Raw genomic sequence first — 20,567 nt, 5'->3', positions numbered from 1 at the left:
GGTTGAGAACCACTGCTCTAAACAGAGAGCCCAATGGGGACAGGTGTGGAGGCTGCAAGTATCTCTCTCATGTCCCTTCCCTTAGTGACTGGCTTCTTCTCCCAAGTATCTGGTGTGGTAAACAGGAGAAGGCTCCCCATTTTCCCTCCCTCTGCCCCAAGATAAACCAAAATAACCCCCCAAAGTTTGCCACTGATTCGACTCTAATCAATCAAGAGTCTCTGGGCTGCAAAACAGAACTGAGCTCCGCATGGCTTCCTTGACTACAATCTTATAGAAGATTTCCAGTGCCAGGCCTTCTCTGATGGTAGTAGGTTCAAAGTGCCAGCCAGGGACATCCCCCCCTCCCCACCTAACTCCCCACCCCACACCTTAGCAAACCAGGCAGATGCTGGTGGGAGCCAGGGGACAGCAAGGCAAGCAGGGGAGGCTGTTTTGGGGGCCCATGCACAACTGAGCTGCTGATGTGATCTTAAAAAGAGACAGTGAAGCCCGTGGCCCTTGAGTTGACTCTGGCTCATGGCAACCCCATGTGGTCAGAGCTGAACCGGGCTGCACAGGGTTCTCCACGGCTGGTCTTCTCTAAGTGGAAGACCAGGCCTTGGCTCCGAGGTTCCTCGGGATGAACTCAGCCCTCCTTACATTTCAGGTCGCATCCACCCAGAGAGTGTTAGACCTTTTCGCCTTGAGACTCACGGGACCACAGAACATCAGACAAGCACAGGTCTCCATTCCTAACTAACCCAACCTCCCTTTTATTGGAAAGGCAGAAGCCTGGGCTCAGTCGATCTGAAATCCCAAGGAAGTTCCGGTGAGCTCACCCTGCTAAGGCACTGGGGTGCTGGGCTGGGGAAACTGCCCTTCCTAGTCATTCATGATCTCAGCAGGGTGGGGGGGGGCATCTACTCTGCCGCCTTTGCACCTCTTCTGGCCTGGGATCCCATCCAGGCTCCTGCAGATTCCATCTGCCTGGACTGGAGCCCCAAGGAAGCCTGCCTGTCCCAGGATTGGCAATTTCCCCAGAACGTGGTCTGGGAAGCAGGGACATGCACCACCCCCCCATTCAGTAGTCTCCCCAAGGTCAGCCCAGGAAGGAGCCTCAGTTGGGAGGGGGAGTTTGGGGGTGGGGAAAGCGCATCTGCTCCCTCCTTAAGCCCCATGGGCTATGCCATGAGACCAGAGTCCATTCTGACCAACTCAGGGAGACCTTACAGAGCAGGGGAGACCTGTCCCTGTGGTTATCTGAGAAGGCAACTCTTCACAGGAGAAGAAAGCCTCATCCTTCTCCCCTGTGGTTTAGGTTTTAAAAACACGGTACCAGCATTCTTCCATGGCTTCAGCCCGGTTGCAACCAGTCACCGAGGCACTGGGTCTCCGCTATCTGAATCCCACCAGACTCAAAAGGATGAAATCCCCAAATGAGTTCATTTTCTAGAGTGCTATCAATAAGCATTCTTTTCCTGGATTGTCAAAGAAGGTGGCTGAGGCCAGAGAAGCTACTATGGGGAGAGTTTGGGAATTCAGGTTCTCATTGGCAGCCTTCCCCTTAGTGAGCAAGAAGAGAGACACCATCTTTTTCTTTAAAAAATTTTTTTTAATTTAAAAACTTTACATCATCTTTGGATAATTCATAATTAGCTTAGGTATGTGTCGGAAGTCTCTGAGATGTTGTTTCTCAGCGCCACATCAAGAATCTCAGCTTCCTTGACTGGGGGAGGATTCGAAGACTTCACAATACAGGACGGTGAGAAGATCGCAGAAGAAGGCAAAGCCAGAGCCCCGAGTGGACAGAGGGGGCCCTCAGGCATTCGGTCATCATTTCAAAATCATCTGTCACAAATAACAACCGTTCCTGCTCCCAATAGGTCCTCTGTGGCTCATTGCAATGTGCAGAAGTGTCCACAATACAGAGAGCACAGAACCGAACATCGTGTAGCCTTCTCCACCTCCGTTAAATTAGCCTGATCCCTCATATGAATAAAAATTAAAACAACTAGTATCTACCCAGTGTTGTCTCCGTCTCCCCAGCCAGTGTCTCCTTCCCTGCTGATGGAATGCCACTTTCCTTGACACTCGATGTCCACGATGGAAAGACCACAAGGGGATGGTTAAGACATAACACAAGCAGGCCAGGTACTCACAGGCCCAGAGACAAGGAAGAGACTCATGCCAGACAGCAGTTAATTGGCCCAAGCCTTTCTGTCCTTCACCAGCAGAGGCAGACCTGAGCCGCACGTAGTAAGGCGTCCCTCGCTGCCTAGGCGGTTTCAAGCAAGCAAGTGGTGTCAGCAGGGCAGCTGTTATCTCCCAGTAGGACTGTTGATTCCCTGAAGACAGGGTCACCACGCTGACAGAGCTGCTCCTTAGTCACGGAAAGATGGAACCAGCACGTACTGAGCCCTACTCAGCGTCACGTACAGAGCCAGGCAGGCACGTTCAGAAACTCCTCCCAACAGCCCCCATGAGGTAGAATCATCACCTCCATTTTACAGATGTGGAAACAGGCTTGGGGAACAGCATCTGCCAAAATGGCACAGCTGGCCAGCAGGGAACGCCCCGGGACACCTAGTCCAGTGCTCTTCCTACTGCCTACGTGAGCTAAGGGTTTGGCAACAAACAAGGACCCCAGTCCCAAGCCAGTTGTGGGGAGCTCACCCCTTGGGGCCCATTGAGTACAGGGGAATGGGTTGGGAGGTTAGAAGGTTGGTCTACAATCCTGGCCCCACAGCTTTCCTGTGCGGTTTAATTTCTTGCCAGGGGCTAGACCAGTCCAGTGTAGTTCTCAACGGAGTGTGTAAACCACATGTGGGCAGCTGCTGCCAAGGCGAGTGGAGGTGTCTTGGATGGGGTTGCTCCCCTGAGGGTGGTGGCGGTGGAGGGCATGGCCATCTGGTAGCATATACCTGCGCCCCAGGTGGGGAGTCCCTGATGATGTCCAAGGGTCTGACCTCTGAGAACGCCTTTCTGCCCAAGGGAATCCACCACGCTCCCTGAGAGGCCTTCCACAGAAGGCCAAAGGAATATGGTCAGGATGCTTTGTAAGAAGGAAAATATTGTAGAGCAATTAGGTAATGGGGAAGAAGAGACATTTTTTAAAGACTCTTTTACAGGGAAAGAAAAGCTGGCCTTAAGAGTAGGTCTGGGGGAACCGTTAATCATTGAAAGGGAGAATCAGAGGGCAATGTGCCAAATCAGCTGTTAGAAGGGGTTCAGGCCAAGCCTGGAGAAAGGGGCTTTTGGCTTGGGCTGGCCTGTATGTGCTTTTGGGGTACATTTTGTTATCTCATGTTGTGGTAAGCAAGGTCCCTCAAAAATTGACCTTGTGTCTGTAACTCTGGGCAGGCCGCAGAGAACAAGCAGCAGCACAAGGGCCGGAAGGAAAACACCTCAGAAGGCTCAGGCCCAAACTGCTTTACCTGATTCTCCTTATCCTCGAGTCCCACCCACATGTGCCCACGTCTACACCGCCCTCTATGAAGGTCTCTGGGCCTCCCGGCTGCCCAGTCAGTGCCTCTGCCCTAGCACACTGAGTCATAACCGTCTGAATAGCTCCTTCTCTCCCACCAGACTGTGGGCGACTTAAGGACAGAGATGGCCTTCTGGGGTCACTTTCTTCTCCTTTTGGCTTAGCAAGACCCTGGGGGCTCACAAGCACCCCAGCTGAGTACCAGCCAAGCCTGCCAAAGACAGAGAGCCTTGACATGCTGAGATGAATCCCAAGCCATGGCCTTGGGAGCAACTTGGAAAGCAAACACGCTTCCTGTGCCTTGTACCATTTGCCCAGAGTCACCCAGCACTGGGTGCAATGCTTGTTGGGGGGGATTTTTCTAGAAAAGGGAATCACTATGTAGGTGCAGATTTCAAGCAATATAAAGTGCTGGCATAAGAGAACATCATCATCATCATCATCTAAGGAGGTAAACAAAACTGAGCTTTGGCAACCCTGGCGGGAAAAAGGTGGATCTATCTGCAGGTGTGTACAGGTACACATCTATCTGGGTGAAAGGACGGGCTCTGTCTGGAAGTCTAGAGAGAGAGAGAGAACATGGGTGTGGCGGTGGGGCTGGTCTCACACACCACTTTGTGGCTACAGGGAAGGCTGGACCTTGTTCCTTGGTCTCAGGCTCCTGAAGCCCCAGAGCTCTGCTGACATAAGGCTCTAGAATGCAAAGCACAGGCTGGGACAGCTCAGGGTCTTCCCAGGCTCAGGGTCACTGAGAGAGCCAATTGCAAAGTTCCCCGCAGAGAAAGGCAAGCAGGCTGGTCTGCGAGCTGGTGCTCAGCAGTGCAGGCTCTGCAAGCCCGGCAGGGTGGCTTTCCCATGCAGGTAAATGTCCTCGTCCGTGCCCACGTTCAGGTGCTTCACCATGTTCTTCTCGAAGAGGAGGGGGTGGTAGGCGCCCATCGTGCAAGCGCTGTCGAAGAATTTCTGGAAATAGTAGCACACATCCGTCTTGCGCTTGGATGGGAGGAACTCGTAAACATCCACCTGGTCACACAGCGTCATCATGATCATGATGCCTGGGGAGAAAGCACAGGTGACTCTTGCCCGACAAAGCACCCTAGCACCCACCACTCCGCCGCTGGGTCCAGCAGCTCGTGACCCCCACTTCAGAGGGGCTGCTTAACTACTATGAGTCCCACTCTGGGTGCCCTTGGAACAGCAAGCTCAGCAGACTTCCCTGGGGAGTGCAGGACCTTAGGAGCATCTGCGCCTCCAAGTCCCTAGCACATGCGTCAGGGCCAGGTACGTGTAAGCCCACCCTAGACCCCAACTCGAGTGCTCTTCCATCAGCAGGGGGCTCACCAAGCATCCCCGAGGAGGGGGGGTTTGGCTGAATCTTCTCTGGGGAAATTTCTTGAAGAATATCCCAAAGCTCCCATGGCATCTGTGGCCTGAGGATGTAAAAGGGCTGCTCGGGATGCAGCTTGCGGTAACTCTTGTAGTTACTGGAGAAATTGTAGTCAGGATGCTTGTACCACTGGAAGAGAGGAGCAAGGTCATTTCAGGGAGAGGGGTACACAGACAGCACTTCCCTTACCCAGCCATCCTGGAGCTCCGGGAGCAGATGGACATGGCCAAGTGCTGGGGTACAACCCTTTCCTCGGAGCACACATCAGACTTCTCCAACAGCAGAGTGGGGCCCAGGGCTTGGTGACCCCGAACAGTGGCAGACTGCACACGCACAGAATACAGGAATGCCGTCTAAACTGAAAGGGGCCTCAGGTCCCAGCTAAGCCTGCCTCTGCTTCGTAAAGCTGAAGAGACCAGGTCACAGGTGGCCACATCTGTGGGTTCAGAGCTCTGACTGGAGCCAAGCAAGTGTGAGTTCTCACTACGGTCAGGACAAGCTGTAGAGACTGGAGTGTAAGGAGGGAGGGTGCCTGGCAGCTTCTTGGTGAGCCAAGGTAATGTCAAGCATGAAACGTCATGAGAAGAACCCACATCAGGGAGGAGCCATCTGACATCCATAGCCAACAGGGACAGGGCTGTCCCCAAGAGTGCGAAAACCCAGCTGACAGTCTGAGACACTTGTCTTCGTGACAGAGAGACGGACGCTGCATGTCTGTCTTCTTGGGCAGTGATGCCTTCCCACCCTCACCCCCCACCCCAGTTTCTCCATCGGTGAAGGGGGAGCAGCTGCAGGTCTCTCTGCATCCTTGAGCTATGGTGGGAAGGCAAGGAAATGAGAAGAATCCATTCCTGCAAAAGTGAGGTGCTATTCATAATTTCTAGAGTAGCAGTGACTAATGTTGCCAATGCTCATTGGGAAAACACATTACACGAACGCAATCCACTCTAGGGGATTCAGCCTCTCGCATTTCTCCACACAGCAGACTGGAGATACAAATACTTGGCAGTATGGCAGAGGCAGGGAGGCAAAGGCTACTGCGATGGTGGTCGCCCTTGTTAGGTTCCATTGAGGCGTGTATCTAGCAGCCCTGTGTACAAAGGAATGCAACACCGCCGGTCCTGCACCATTCTGATACTTGGACCCATTGTTGCAGCCACTGTATCATCAACCTCACTGAGAGTCTTCTGCAGGAACTAGTCTCTCTAGACAACATCTCCAAAGTAGAGGGCAGAAAGACCTCTAGTACTTCTAACAGATAGCAGAGGACAAGATACTTCTGTGCCTGATAGTGTAAGTGAGGTGAGAGCCCTCAACCTAAAGCAGCCCATCCCATCGCATCAGCAATGACTTTAAAGCTTCCAGAATTCTGGAAAACCTGTAGGCCAACAGATGATCCAACCCTTACTTCCCCTGGGCCCTGACTTACCTTTGGAATATCTGAATGGTAGATAGCTGGATCCCACATAATCAGGATGCCTTCATTGTATAAACTGTCTTTGAGAAAACGCCCAGCTGTGGTGACCAACTGCAGAAGACACAGACAACATACGTCACTTGGGTATTTATATGTAAACAGCTGACTGTAATACTAACTGACAGCTCCTGAGTACTAACTACATCCTGAGGTCCCGGAGCCTCCACGAGGTTCCCCAAGTTCTGGTGCAATGCTTTGCATCCTTCAGAAAATGATGGTAGAAAGGCCACTGTTGATATGAAAGGCCATCTTATAACAGTCAGCCAGCTGTGACTTCCATTCAGACTTGGAGATGGCTGGAACAAAGACAGAGCACTCGATGCTGTTTCCATGGAGTCTCACCTTTGGAAGGGGTACAAGGGGTCTGGTTTTAAAGTCACATTCCCAGGTAGTCAAAATTATCTCTAAAGATCCTTTCCATTGCCATAAAGTACCAAGCAGCCAAACCAAGCCCATTGCTGCTGAATCAACTGATTCAAAGTAAGTCGACAAGACAGAGTTGAACTGCCCTGGCTGGTTTCCAAGGAAGGAGAACAGCAAGTCTTTCTCCAGCCTGGCACTGGCATGCTTGGACTGCCAATCTTCTGGTTAGGAGCTGACTTACTGCACTGTCTCTTCTCCTCCATAAAATACAACCTGGAATATTTACAAATCGTTGATGGAGATCATATGGCAAACCCAAACAGCCCTTAATTTCTGCAGTCTTAGGAAGTGTCCACTGTCTATGATCGAACACCAGAGGACATCGGAGGCTTGGGTGGTGGGGTCAGAGAGTATGCAGGAACAGGCATCTTTAAACGTGAGCCTCTCCTCAAGTGGGTGTGGTGTTCTCATACCAGCAGGAACTGAAACCCAAGGCGGGAACCGTCCTACTGCACTTCTCCCCAGGGGGGCTCTGCACGCTACCGAGCTGGCCTGGGACAATGAGAAGCATGCCAGAGCTCAATAACACCCACGCTGGAATCAGTTTGCAAAAGATCATGAGATTCTTTGTGTTGTGGTGGTTTGGTTCCATTGAATCAGTTCTGACTCACAGCGACCCTATATATAAATGAAGGAAACACCGCCCGGTCCGGAACCATGCGCACAATGACTGCAATGTCTGAGCCCATTGTTGCCGGTACCGTGTCAATCCACTGAGGGTCTTCTGGTTCACTAACCCTCCACTTCACCAAGCACGACGTCCTTTTCCATGGGCTGGCCTCTCCTGACAATCTGTCCAAAGGATGAGACAAAGTCTTGCCATTCTTGTTTCTAAGGAGCATTCTGTCCGTACTTGCTCCAAGACAGATGTTTCTTTCTTCTTCTAGCAGTGGCCGGTATTTTCAGTTCCATAAATCAAAGGCATTTGATTCTTAATTACCGTAAATCAAAGGCACCGAATACGCCTTGATCTTCCTTATTCCGTGTTCAGGTTCACATGCACATAAAGTGATTGAAAATACATGACTTGAGTCCGATGCACTCCAGGCCAGAAAGAGCCATCGTCCCTCTTTAAGGAGGGCTTGTGTAGCAGCAGCGTTGCTCAATGGACTGTGTCCTTTAATCCCCTGACTGCTGTCCGTGAGCGCTGAGTCTGGCTCCAAGTAAAATGAAATCCCCGCCATCAGTCTTTTCAGTTTATCACGCTGCTGTGAGGATTTGGGCTGACTCTCCAACGAATTGCAGCCACACTGAAGGCGGCAGTCTTTGATCTTCATCAGCCAGTGCTTCAAGGCCTCCTCGAGGTCAGCAAGCAAGGTTGTGTCATCGACATATCCCAGCCTGTTAGTTATAAGCCTCCCTCCCACCCTCATACCCCATTCTTCTTCATCGAGTCCAGCTTCGCAGATTATTTGTTCAGCACAGAGAATGAGTAAGTATGGTGAAAGGACACAATCCTGACATACAGTTTTCCTGATTTAAAACCATTATATACGAGGGGGTACAAAAAAAAAAAACCAGAAAAAAGCTCCGCTGGGTGGAACTTCCAGAGTATGCATTTTTCCTGCTAGGTGAGCAAGAGTGGAGCTGCAGATTTGACAAATGTATTAAGTGTAAAGGAGAGTACTTTGAAGGTGACAAGGTCGTTTTATAAAAAAAAATTAAATACATAGCTTTGAAAAAATTCCATATATATATATACACACACACACACACACACACATGCACACATATACACACACTTTATAACTCAGTAATTCCAGTATAGCACTACTTTGTGGATCTACCATTTTTAAAAAGGCATCTAAATCCAGGGGGAGAAATTACTCCTGGAGAGGAGAGATGATGTAATCACTTGTCAGGATGAGGAAAGGCATGGCAGCAGTAGCAGGGAAGGGACTGGAGGCTGGAGCAGGAACGATGCAGGCTTGGTGCTTTATTTCTAACTTCTCTTGTGACCCTTAGCAAGATCTTCCTTTCTTGTGTGTGAAAGGGATAAAGCAATACTTGCTCTGCTGCCTGAAACAGGAGGTATTTGAAGGATTCAGGGGGTATGTGAGGGAATGAGAGAGAAAGAAAGGTGCACCCAAAAGTCTGGAAATTAGGGATCCACATGTCTTTTAAAAAAGGAAAGCCAGAACTGACAAATGAGTTTAACTGTCACACATTCTCTTTAAAAATGGCGAGGAAATAAGTCTATCTCTATAAGATAGGCAGGACAAACAATCCTGAGCATACAATGGGACCAGTGGGTAGGGGGGCATGGGAGAGGATGGAGTGTGGAGGGGGAGCAGGGAGCCAACAACTCAGGGATGAGGGAACAACAAGAGATCTAAAACATGATGGCGAGGAGGCATGGGTTTGATCACGTGCAATGTATCCAAGAGGAATTACTGAGAGCCGAGTGGAGGGTTAGCATGATAGTGGGACAAGAGGAAGGTAAAAGGAAATAGAGGAAAGAACTTGGAAACAAAAGCTATTTATAGAGGTATAGCTATAGGCATGTATATATGTAAATATATTTATTTACAATGAAAGGAATAGAGGCCAGGTACCTAGGGGATGGACTTTGGATCTCTACTCAAGACCTCCCTAAACACACGAACACTTTGTTCTAATAACCTGGCACTCTTTGATACTCACCTTCCCTACACGATTGCTGAATATAACATGGGTGCATAAGAAAATGTGATGAAGAAAGCGGATGGTGCCCAGCTATCAAAAGATATAGCATCTTGGGTCTTAAATGCTTGAAGTTACACAAGCAGTCAGCTAGCAGGGAAGCCAATAAGCCCACATGGAAAAAACACAACAGCCTGTGTGATCATGAGGTGTCAACGGGATCAGGTATCAAAAGATCCAAAAGAAACAATTATATCAATGTGAATGAGGGGGGTTGGAGTGGAGACCCAAAGCCCATCTGTAGACAATTGGACATCCCCCTCACAGAAGGGTTACAAGGAAAGGAGAATTCAAGAAGGGTGCAGTCTAGTACCGACAAAACACACATTTCTCTTGTTCCTGAATGCCCCCCACCACCCCTTAACCCAATTCTACCTTACAGATCCAGCTAGACCAGAGTACACACATTGGTACAGATAAGAGCTCTCGACACATGGAATTCAGGACAGATAAAACCCTTGGGAATACTAACAATATCATGAGGGTAGGGGGTTAGTGGGAGTGAAGGGGGAGGAAAGGGGTAAAAGGAGGAATCCATCACAAGGTTTAGTATACAGTTCACCACCACCCCGGGGGGGAGGGGTGAATAACAGAAATGTGGGTGAAGGGAGACAACAGACGATGTAAGACATGAAATAACAACAATAATATATAATTGATCAAGGATTCACGAGGACGGGGGAAAGAGGGGGAAAAAAGAGGGGCTGCTACCAAGGTCTCAAGTAGAAAGAAAATGTTTGGTAAATGTTGATGGCAGCATGTGTATAAGTGTGCTTAATGCCATTGAATGATAGAGTGTCTCAAGATTTGTAAGATCCCCCAAAATAAAATGATTTTATTAAATATTAAAAATATTGTTTATATTAATGTTTTAAAATATTAATTTTAAAATGTTCAATATGAAAACTTTTTAAAGGTGAGGTAGTGTGTAGCCCCGGTGAAAATGAGCGGAGCAAACCACAAACCTCAAATGGAGGATGACCGGACTATAGAAAGCCTAACCGCAGCACTCTTGTGGCCTCGCTCCTGTCCCAAGGGCTGAGACCCACGCATCAGAGTGACTCCATCAAAAGCGCTGCCACCAGAATTTCCCACGAAACTCTGGGATCATTCTGCTGGTTCCTCCCGCCGCGCATTTGGACAGGCAGAGGAAGTCCCTGGAAACCCGCAGAAAACCACCTCATTTCCTCAGTTCATCAGTTTTGCGATCAGAAGAACGCGAGTGGAGGGCCCGCCTCCGGCAGGGATCGTCACGTCATACTGGGTACCAAGGAGCCCCAGGTAAGCCACGGTCACTGTCCTCCAAGAAGCCGTCCACTAGAGGGAAGGTGGCCGCTGAAAGGGTCATTACACAGACTGCTGCAGGTGTGCGTGGCAGTGGCAGCCAGCACAGGATGCCCGGGAGAGAGCGACCGCGGGGTGAGTGAGTCGGAAGGGTCCGTTAAAACCTGCCGATCCGGGAACACGAGAGGTGGCAAGGGAGGCTGTCTGGACAGACGGAACAACGTGTGCAAATCTGGATGTGAGTGTATGTGGCAGAGAGCGCAAGCCTTTACCCATACCTTCTTTCTCCTCAGCAGCCCTGACCCACAAACCCACTATCGTGGAGTTGATTCTGAAGGCGCCATAAACCTTGATGGAGCAGACAGCCTTCTCCTTCTCCGGTCGATTGGCTGGTGGCTTTGAACAACTGACCTAGAAGTTAGCAATGCTTACTCCATATCCCTCCAGGGCTCCTTCGGCAACAGTTCCCTGATTTACCTGAGCATGTAGCTATCTGACATAAAGATTAAATTTCCCATACTCCCCTGCAACTAAGGAAAGCATGTGCCTCTGTCCTGGCCAATGGTGTTTACCTTGGAAATGGCCTTACAGACAGCAGGCATCCCCTGCTGGGTCCTTCCTCCCGGCGGGTATGTGGGAGTGGTGGTTACAGTCATGTTGGACCACCCAGTGGAAGTCATGTGTGGCAAACTTAAACCCCTGACCCAGTGGAACACACCCTGGTCTGCAGTGTCTTCCTCTGGACACCTTTCACATCACAGAAAAAAATGAAGCTGGTCCTTCGCCTCCTCGAAGGATTAAATCCAAACCTGTCCTTTTCCAGATGGATAGACTGACATCCAGGGAGGCCAGCGTTGCCTAAAGGTACAAGGCACTTGGACGCAGCGCCCAGACCAGAACCCAGACAAGCCTGTCTTAAGAAAACTACTGGGCATTTAAATAGGCCAGCACACCGCCAGATCTGAGTTCTCTTCAAGTCTCTCTACGCCCGACAGGACAAGGGACACAAGAAGAATCTACGAAACTGGGAAGAGGTGAAGGTGAGTGCTACTGTCTCCCGCGGAGCTACAGAAAGTGGCCGAGGTTGAAGGAAAGGGGAGAAGTAGAGCAAGCAAGTAGCCCCCAGCCATCAATGGGTACAGCTCTCAGCCGACTTCCAGAATTCTAATGGCCCTTGAGATGACGTGCAAAGATGGCCTCCAAACAGCCCACAGAGTTAGGGGACATGGGTCCCAGCCCTGCGTGCTGTCTAACTCTCGATGGTCATAGGTGGGTCACCATGTCTTCCGCTCCCCTAGTGCCTTATATATAGGGTATTACAGTGCACAAAGCCCTGTCTGGGTGACGAGCCGTGCCCAGGTGACATCTGTTTGTCCCTTTTCTCAATGCAGCAGCAAAGACTTAGAAGATACGAAAGCTCTTCTTGGAAGGTCCTGCAGTTACTTGCACGAGGAGTCCGACTGTGCTGGAGCATCTCAGGGGGCGGGCGAGGGGAAGGATAAGTCGTGGCCACAGGAACGGTGCTCCAGGGAGCACCTGCCAGGGAAAAGCAGCATCGGGGACGTGACGTGTTGCTGTTTGAAACGTGCTATTTACAGCGACCTTTCCGGTTCTCAAAGTCAGAGATGCTCACTGCCCAGTGATAGAAATATGCAAAAAGCATAAAGACAATGCTGTTTCGGTTAGTACTCATCATAGATGCAATCCCAACTTGTGGCAATTTCCCGAGTGGGAATGCGCCATAGGGTTTTTAAGGATGTGACTGTGCCGCTCGTCTGGCCCACCCCCTGACGAGCCTCTGGGTTCAAGCACCAACCTTTCAGCAGTAGTTGAGCTAACTGTTGGCATCAACCTGTGACATCCAGAAAATGAAATCCATCTGTAACTGTGCTCTCCAGGTACTGCCTCAGTAACTATTGTGTTTTGCTTCCTAAATCTTATTTTCGTGTGTGTGTGTGTGTGTGTGTGTGTGTGTGTGTGTTAACTACAGAGTTTAGACAGTGATTTCATTAAATTCACACAATCTAAGTCAAGGGCAAATATCCCAAAAGGGGGTGTCAAAACATTTGCCATTTTCAGTGTACAGTTCAATGGGACTGCAGAAAGTTCTGCTTGCACGCAGAACGTATCCATTGCCGCCACATCCATGCCAGCTCATAATGACCCCATGCAGAACTGCTTCACAGGGCTTTCCTGACTGTAATCTTCATAGAACCACATCATCAGGTTTTCTTTCAGAATGTTACCGGTGGGATTAAATAATCAATAGTCAGTTGTCAAGCACAACCCATTCGTGTCACCCAGAGACCTTCATACTATATATATATATATATATATATATATCCCAGTGCCACTGAGTCAATTCCAAGCCATCGCGACCATGCAAGACAAAGTCCAACATCTCCATCGGGTCTCCAAGGCTGTAAATCTTTACAGAAGGACCTTTGCCTCGTGGAATAACCGGGAGGTTGAGTTACTGGCTGAGCACTTAACTGCACATGCCCTAACTTAGAAAGCACTTTTTGTGATGTATCTTTACCCAATATCTCTACAAATGCAACCCCGTGTTTATTCCCTTGGAGATGAGAAAACGTGGAAGAGGACAAAGGAGGCCCGGCATCACGTAACTAATGACCGGGGGAGCAGGAGCAGGATCCTGCAGCTGCACCTTCTCTGAGCACATTTAAAATAAAAAATAAGTATAAAAGTGTATGTACATGCATGTCTGTGTGTTTTAATAAACCGTTGGCTTCGTATTTGGCAGATGGTAATAATAGCAATATCTCTGTAGGTGTATTTTGTTTACCAAGCTCAGACATAGTCCTCATATTTCTAAGCGCCATGCAGGAAATGAAAAGGAAATGTCCAGTAGCTACATCACTGGTCCAAGTTCACACAACTAGGACATGATGCAAGTGGAATGCAAACAAGGACTGTCTAATTCCGGATACGGTGCTTTGTCTACTGCACTAGGTCACCCTCATCCAGCAATATGAAGGATGATAACACACCATGTGTGCGTTTAGATGACTTGTGGTAGCTGGTCAGTGCTACAGAAAGACAAACAAAGGTCTCAAGATGGCAGAGAATGAGATGGATCTCGTGAGCCTTGAGGAAACCCTGAGTACTGTAAGCTGGATCTGAACAAAAGGTGCTCCAGGTGAGAAAACGAAAAACAAAAATCTCCAAACTCACCGCCACTCGGTCAGTGCTGACTGATAGAACCCCCTTGAGGGTCTCTGATACTCTAACTGTTTATGGGAATAGAAATAGAAAGCCCAGTCTTCCTGCCAGGGAGCAGCTGGTGGTTTCGAAGTACCAACCATGTGGATCACAGCCCAACCCATAACCACGATTACACCAGGGCTCTTCTGAGAAAAGGAGTCACAAATTGAAGCCTATCTGAGTGATTAATTCTACTTAATATCACAGGAAGTTCTCAAAATAGCCAGAAAAATCCAAGGAAGTAAAGGTTGGGAAGTGTCTGAACATTTAAACAAAGGATTTTGATAGAAGCGATGAAACGGCAACAACAACAACAACAACAAAAAGCAACTCAGAAAGATGTCGGAAGTGATTCCCAGATGACATTGGGATAGGGAAAAGATTAAAGCTCAAAAAGCCTGTGCTACATTTTACTTGATCAGTAGGAATCTAGAATGGATAAATCAGAACGCAATGCAGTGAGATGCTACAAAAGGTGGTGGGATAGAGCAGACAGAAAAAAGGAGGAAGTGAAACTCCACTGAATGCACCACTCCTCCCTTATGAACAAGGTTAGGCTCCAATGACCAGGTCAGGGTGTGCAAACTGGCATTATGTGAAAACAGAGGATGACCACATTGGTCACAAAATGGTAAATGGCTGCATCATTCCATAACTGCCAGACCAAGATACATCATTACATACGGTCAACCCACTGAGAATCAAGACCCAGCCACGTTTGCACAGAACTGTGACCCTCACAGCCGGCGGGTCTCATCATGTTACTATGGGCTTATGTCGTTCATTCAAAGAGTCGTTGAATAGAATTTTTGCGATTGTCATACTTTGAAAATGTGAGATAACAAGACCGTTGATAAGTGAGGATACCTTTTGGATAGTTTTGAATTGTGGAAGTGGAAAAAAGACTCCACAACCCTATAATGAAAGCAAAATGACCCCAATTGAAGTTCAAAGGAATTACACAATCCAAGTCTAATACCATTTCTCATTGAAGGAACTAGGAGTCCTTGGTGGGTGGGGGTGGGGTGGGGGGAGAATGGTTATAATCGAGATGCTATAGGACAATAGAGGAAACTCAGACTTCCCTGAATTAGTGTTCCTGTTTAAAAATAAAATAAAAACTACCTTCCTGAGACTCTTCACACAGTTAGATTTACAACCATTTTTCCAAGCAATTGTTCTGCTCTGATTCAGTAGAAATAAAACTTTCCTCTCTTTAAAACAGGAAATGGTTCTAGCCTAGACTAAGCCGCAAGGTTAAGTCCTCAGGAAGCCAGGAATTGGTGGCAGCTCTCTTCTTGGATTTTAACAAGGAATTTATGCCAGCTCAGTGCAGACGGATGACGTGAACGGGAGAAACCCATTTTTTTTTTTTAATTTGTGTGATCTGGAGCAGTAACGCAAATGGGAAAAAATGCGGGTCAGAGCCTTACAATGGGAGGTTCGGAAGTGGAGGAAGAATCCCTTAGATCATCCTGGAGGATAGGATTGAGTTATTCCCAGGAGTCTGGAGACTAACACACATCCAAAAGGACACAGCTGGCTGGCATCTGTGAGGGGCACCTTCATTTGTTTATGCTCAAAATATACAAGGCAAGAAAGATAGCAGCTATCTTTGTGCCATCACTGTTTTCTGAGAGGGATATCGCATTTCCAGCAGGGCACTGATAAGTACCTTTTCCCATTCTGATTATTGTACCCATTCACCCAATTTGTAAATATTCAGGTCCGCTCCAGTTTAATTTCGCGGCCATGAGCAGGTTTGCAGTCCTGATCCTTATAGCTCAAGGAGTAATGAGATATGGAGCTTTTAGAATTCTGCAAGTCATAAAAGCTGAGGTACACGGGGTTCTGGAGACTGGGCATATGTTATTAGTACATCAAAGGGCTGGAATAAGAGAAGCCGGAGTAAGAGAAAGGAAGATGCCACCTCTCCCCTTATAGGCAGAGGAAATCACTTCTTCTTGTCCCTTGCCTACGAAGTACATGGCGATTCGTGTAGGGAAGTTGCCTGGTTCTTATTGCATTGCTCTCTTGGTAAGGGACCAAGAGGGGCCAACATACGTATATTTACTGTAAGGAATTTAGTAACAAGTCAGTCTTGGATCAAGAGCACTTTGTGTGCTCATATAGGACACAATTAATAAAACTGGATGTTAAAAAGTCAAAGATCACAAAATGAACCGGAATATCTTGTTATGCCTCCAGCTGGCATTCAGAGAACTAATGAATTAAAAAACCACTGGAGGGAAACCAGGAAGCCATGAGTTCTTACCAAAAAAGCATGAAATGAAGGAGAAGAGGGGGCTCTTACAGTAGAATTCCAAAAACCACTGGACAACTGGGAGAAAGGAGCACACTGGAGTTAAATGACCACCGTAAAAACTGGCTGGGGTCACAGACCCGAGAACGGAGGGAGATTCTGATGAGCACAGCATTGCAGCATTTGAAGAGGCTGGTTCAGGTTCACCAGCCACTCCATGGGAGAAGGATGTGTCAGGCGGCTCTCATAAAGATGTCAAACTAGGAACCCCAATAGGGCTGCTATGACTTGGAATCATCTTAGCAATGACTGTCAAGGAAAACACTAACTACACTGTGGAGAAATCAGACCACACTTTAACGAGGTGATCAAAATGACAGTCTCCGAAATCCACAGTGGCACTTCTGCCCTGTCCCACAGGGCCACTGTGGTTCACAATCGATTCAACAGCCATGAGTTTTTGTTGGTTTCTTTGTTCTTGAGGTGCTATGGGAGCAGACAGGCATTATTGCAGTCCTCTTGATGGATGCTCTGAAGAAGACATTCATCATACATGTTGCTTTCTAGCCATAAATGGATAGTCTAATGTTGAAAAAACATCAAACCCCAAGTCAGCATTAAAGACCGACCTGGACCCTCCCCTACCACATCCTACCGCAAGGATATATTGAAGTCCTAATCCCTAGTCTGGTGTTCTTGGTTTGAAATAGCATCTTTTATATCGTTCATGCTCAGCTCAAAAGGTCATACTAGAGTAGCATGGATCCTAATCTTTTTCTGAGTGGTCTTTAAAACATACAAGGATAAGGGCTACAAGCCAAGAGACACACAGGGTTACCAGGAACTGACAGAGAAAGGGAAGGGTTTTTCCTTAGAACTGAAGGAGCAGAACCCTGTGAAACCCTAAATTCAAATGTACCCTCAAAACTGTGAGGCAATACTTTGTTTTCTTTAAAGTCATCTCACTTGTGATATTTTGCTATGGTAGTCAAAAAAAGTGGGAAAAAAATCTATGGAGTGAGATCTAACTAAAAGAAACATGGAAATTAAACACAATACCTGATCTTGAATTGGATGACACAATTGGCATAAAAAGCATTATTAGGCCAACTAACAAAACTAGAATACAGATGCATTAGGGAAAAGTCCTAGGGTAGCGAACAACATAAACATGGGTGAAGCAAGACAACAGATGGTGTCAGATAGGAAAATACTAATAATGTATGATTTACTAAGGCTTAATGAGTATAGAAGTGTCGGGGAGGGAAGGGGGAAAAAAAGAGGAGCTAATACCAAGAGCTCAAGTAGAAAAAAATGTTTGGAAGAGAATGATGGCAACATATGTACAAATGTGCTCGACACAATGGATTTATGGATTGTTATAAGAACTGTAAGAGCCCCCAATAAAATGATTTTTAAAAAGGAAAAAATATGCTATCAATGTATGCCATCGATAACTGTACTTTGGTTACATAAGAGAATATCCCTAATCATAAGAAATATATGCTGTGTTTAGGGATAAAGAACTATGCTGTGTTCAATTTACTATCAAATAAAATAAGGCTACAAAAATTGGAGCAGATGATACAGCAAGTTGGATACAATGCTAATGAGTCTGGATATGGGTATGAAGGTGTCCTTTGTTCTATTCTTATTCTTGCAGCCTTTCTAGGCTTTAAGGAATTTCAAAATCGTAAGCTCTAAAAACTGGAGATGATTTAGAGAAAATCCATTAAGGGACTAAAAGATTGCCCACATTATACTTCATAGAGCAAATATTTATTGCACTTCAACTACGCAGTGAACACTACTGTAGATATCTAAGTATATCCATGGACAAAAGAGACCCAAAACACCCTTATTTGCTAGTGGGAGAAATAGCTAGTGAGTGAGAGGAATGAAAGAGCTGACAGGAGTGAGAAAAATTGGTCTTGGTGAGTGGCCACAGTCAACCAAGGAGGCGCCCTGAAGCACTCGTCAGAGAGCTCCGTCCCTCCCTGGGTGTGCCATCACCTTGGCCCAGGAGTACTGGTACTTTTCCCTCCTGTGAAATGGAAAGACCAGACAAAATCCTGGAAACACGTTGATTTCTCTTTCACTGCTGTTGTTAGCTACTGCACCTCAGCGTTTCTGCCAAAGTCTAACAGAGCAGATGATCGATAAGTACCTTCTGGAGTGACTGAAGGGAGATTTGATCTCCAAAGACCTTTTCTGTGGTTTCACGTGAAATTCAAATCACCTCAAAAAGCAGTCATTGTCATCGATGTGACAAATGTAAAATGTCAGGACATTCAGTTACTTAGATGAAATTTACAAATTTCTGAAAAGACAAACTACCAAAATTCAGTCAAAAAGAAAGTTGTAGCACCAACAGCCCTACGTGTAGAAAGGACATTAAATTTATAACTAAAAGCCTTCCCCAAAAGAAAACTACATCCATGTGGCTTTATGGTTGAATTTTATCAGATATTTAAGAAGTAATACCAATTCTACACAAATGCTTCCAAAAACCTTAAGAAAACACTTCCCAATTCACCATATGAGGTCAGCACTATGCTGTTATTGAAAACCAGCTAAAGACATACAAGAAAATAAAACTACAAACTAGTGGCTCCTAAATATAAGTACAAAAATTCCTAACAGATTACTTCCCACTGGAGACATTTTGGGCTTGGGTGATGACTTAGCTAAATGGAATTTGAGGTCAGATAAGAAGTTGCTTCAAAGATCGTTGAGTTTCCAAAAATTGAATATAATCTTTAATTTCACTCTGTGACTTCAGCAATGCCTGCACCCAATTCCAAGCTTAAGGCTGCCTTTTCTGTTGTCCAAACTGTATCCTGCCTTTGTAGGGAGAGGAGAGCCAATTCTCCTCAATAAAACTAAAGCCCTTGGGAAAGGGAGACCTTATACCTTTTAGTACACACACCACCACCACCGCCACCCCTGGCAAGGGTTTTGTGGGAGCTGATTTGCTTGAAAGAATGGAATTGGAGGCAGTTGGCTGTATCTGAAAATTGGGTGCACCCCACAGGAAAAGAAGAAGATGAGAAGAGCCTGGCACATCTAACACCTGGAGCTTTGGAAGAAATATGAGAAACAAGCTGAGTCCAATTCCAAGTCACAGCCCCTGTTCTAGTTCTGAGGAATAGCAGCAGCTCAGAGGGTATCTGTGGGCTGGAATCAAGAGACCCCGAACTCATGATATCCATCACGCCGGCATTTCAGCTCCCAATCCATGATGTGAAGACACTGTACCCAAACCATCCAGCCTACCCCAGCCATACACTGTCACGCAGCTGAGGAAAAATTCCTCCAGCTACCAAGACTCCTGTCGACCAGAATCTTGAGAAGAAAAATGGTATCTTAAAGAAAGTTTTAGGAATTAAAAAGGCTGGATCCAAATCCCACGTTAAGAACTTACTGGCTGGGCTCTTCTGACACTCTTTCAGCTGCACGAAACTACCTCATGAAACAGTGACGATCGTACATCATGAAGATCAACTGAGATAACGCGTGTTTCAAGGCCCTTGAAAACTGGAACAGAGGCCACCAGCCATTATTTCAGGATAAGCCCCATTAACTAATCTGTGTTGGTTGAAGTTCAATCAGCATGGCCAGCACTCTGCACAACAGACTGACTTTCTCTTCTGTGGGTGCCAAAGCTTCTAAGGAAGCCACTGTGTCTTCCTGTTCCGTCTCTTCTCTTGGCCCCACTGAGCCTAGCAGGTGCTCAGCTGGGTCTCACAGAAACCGCCGTGGACTGATGCTTATCATCCGTGTATTTAAAGCCACACATGTAACGGAAAAGAAAGACCACGCCCCTTCTCTTACCACCAGCTGGCCCCAGAAAATACAATCTAGCTGAGAATGGAGAGGTGAAACCTCACCCTATGACACTGCTCGCTATAAAAAGCTTCACACCCTCGCTCCGTGCTAACAAGGTCCAACACAGAAGGAAATGAAGAGGAACCCAAAAGAAGCTCCTTGTGCGCCCCACGGCCCTGGCACAGCCCAGATGCACTCAAGGCTGTCTTGTGCCATGTGAGGGACATGAGCCAAACATATATGGACCCCACTGCCCCCAGAAGACAGAGCGGCTGTCAGGAGGTCCTGTCTGGCTAGGAAGAGGAGCCGTCTACCAAACAGCACGACTCCCTTGACGACTTCTGGGTGCCAGCAGGTGTTCTCTGTGGGCGATGATGGGCACGCAGATCTCTCCCTCAGTAATAGCACAAGACAGGGAGAAGAAGTGGCCAGGAGATGAGAGACACCAGATGGCCACTCCCTAGGACAGTGGTTCTCAACCTTCCTAATGCCGCGACCCTTTAATACAGTTCCTCATATGTGGTGACCGCCC

The 20,567-nt window shown here is 47.4% G+C and overlaps 1 protein-coding gene across 5 annotated transcripts in view; it reads right to left on the bottom strand.

Moving 5' to 3' along the window:
• Window positions 1-1,573: 1,573 nt before the first annotated feature.
• ST6GAL1 (ST6 beta-galactoside alpha-2,6-sialyltransferase 1) overlaps window positions 1,574-20,567 on the bottom strand; it is a 135,084-nt gene continuing 116,090 nt past the window's right edge. For all 5 annotated transcript variants that reach the window (XM_075556187.1, XM_075556185.1, XM_075556188.1 and 2 more), the window contains 3 exons: window positions 6,283-6,381; window positions 4,808-4,982; window positions 1,574-4,521 (listed from right to left, as the gene is read on the bottom strand). In XM_075556187.1, coding sequence (XP_075412302.1) covers window positions 4,280-4,521; window positions 4,808-4,982; window positions 6,283-6,381 — 516 coding nt within the window. In that variant the 3' untranslated portion in view covers window positions 1,574-4,279. The remainder of the gene's footprint in view (window positions 4,522-4,807; window positions 4,983-6,282; window positions 6,382-20,567) is intronic.

Source organism: Tenrec ecaudatus, chromosome 8 (genome assembly GCF_050624435.1).
Source record: "Tenrec ecaudatus isolate mTenEca1 chromosome 8, mTenEca1.hap1, whole genome shotgun sequence".
Classification (NCBI taxonomy): Eukaryota; Metazoa; Chordata; class Mammalia; order Afrosoricida; family Tenrecidae; genus Tenrec; species Tenrec ecaudatus.
Note: the sequence above shows the minus strand (reverse complement) of the source record. Positions and strands in the feature narration are given on the sequence as shown.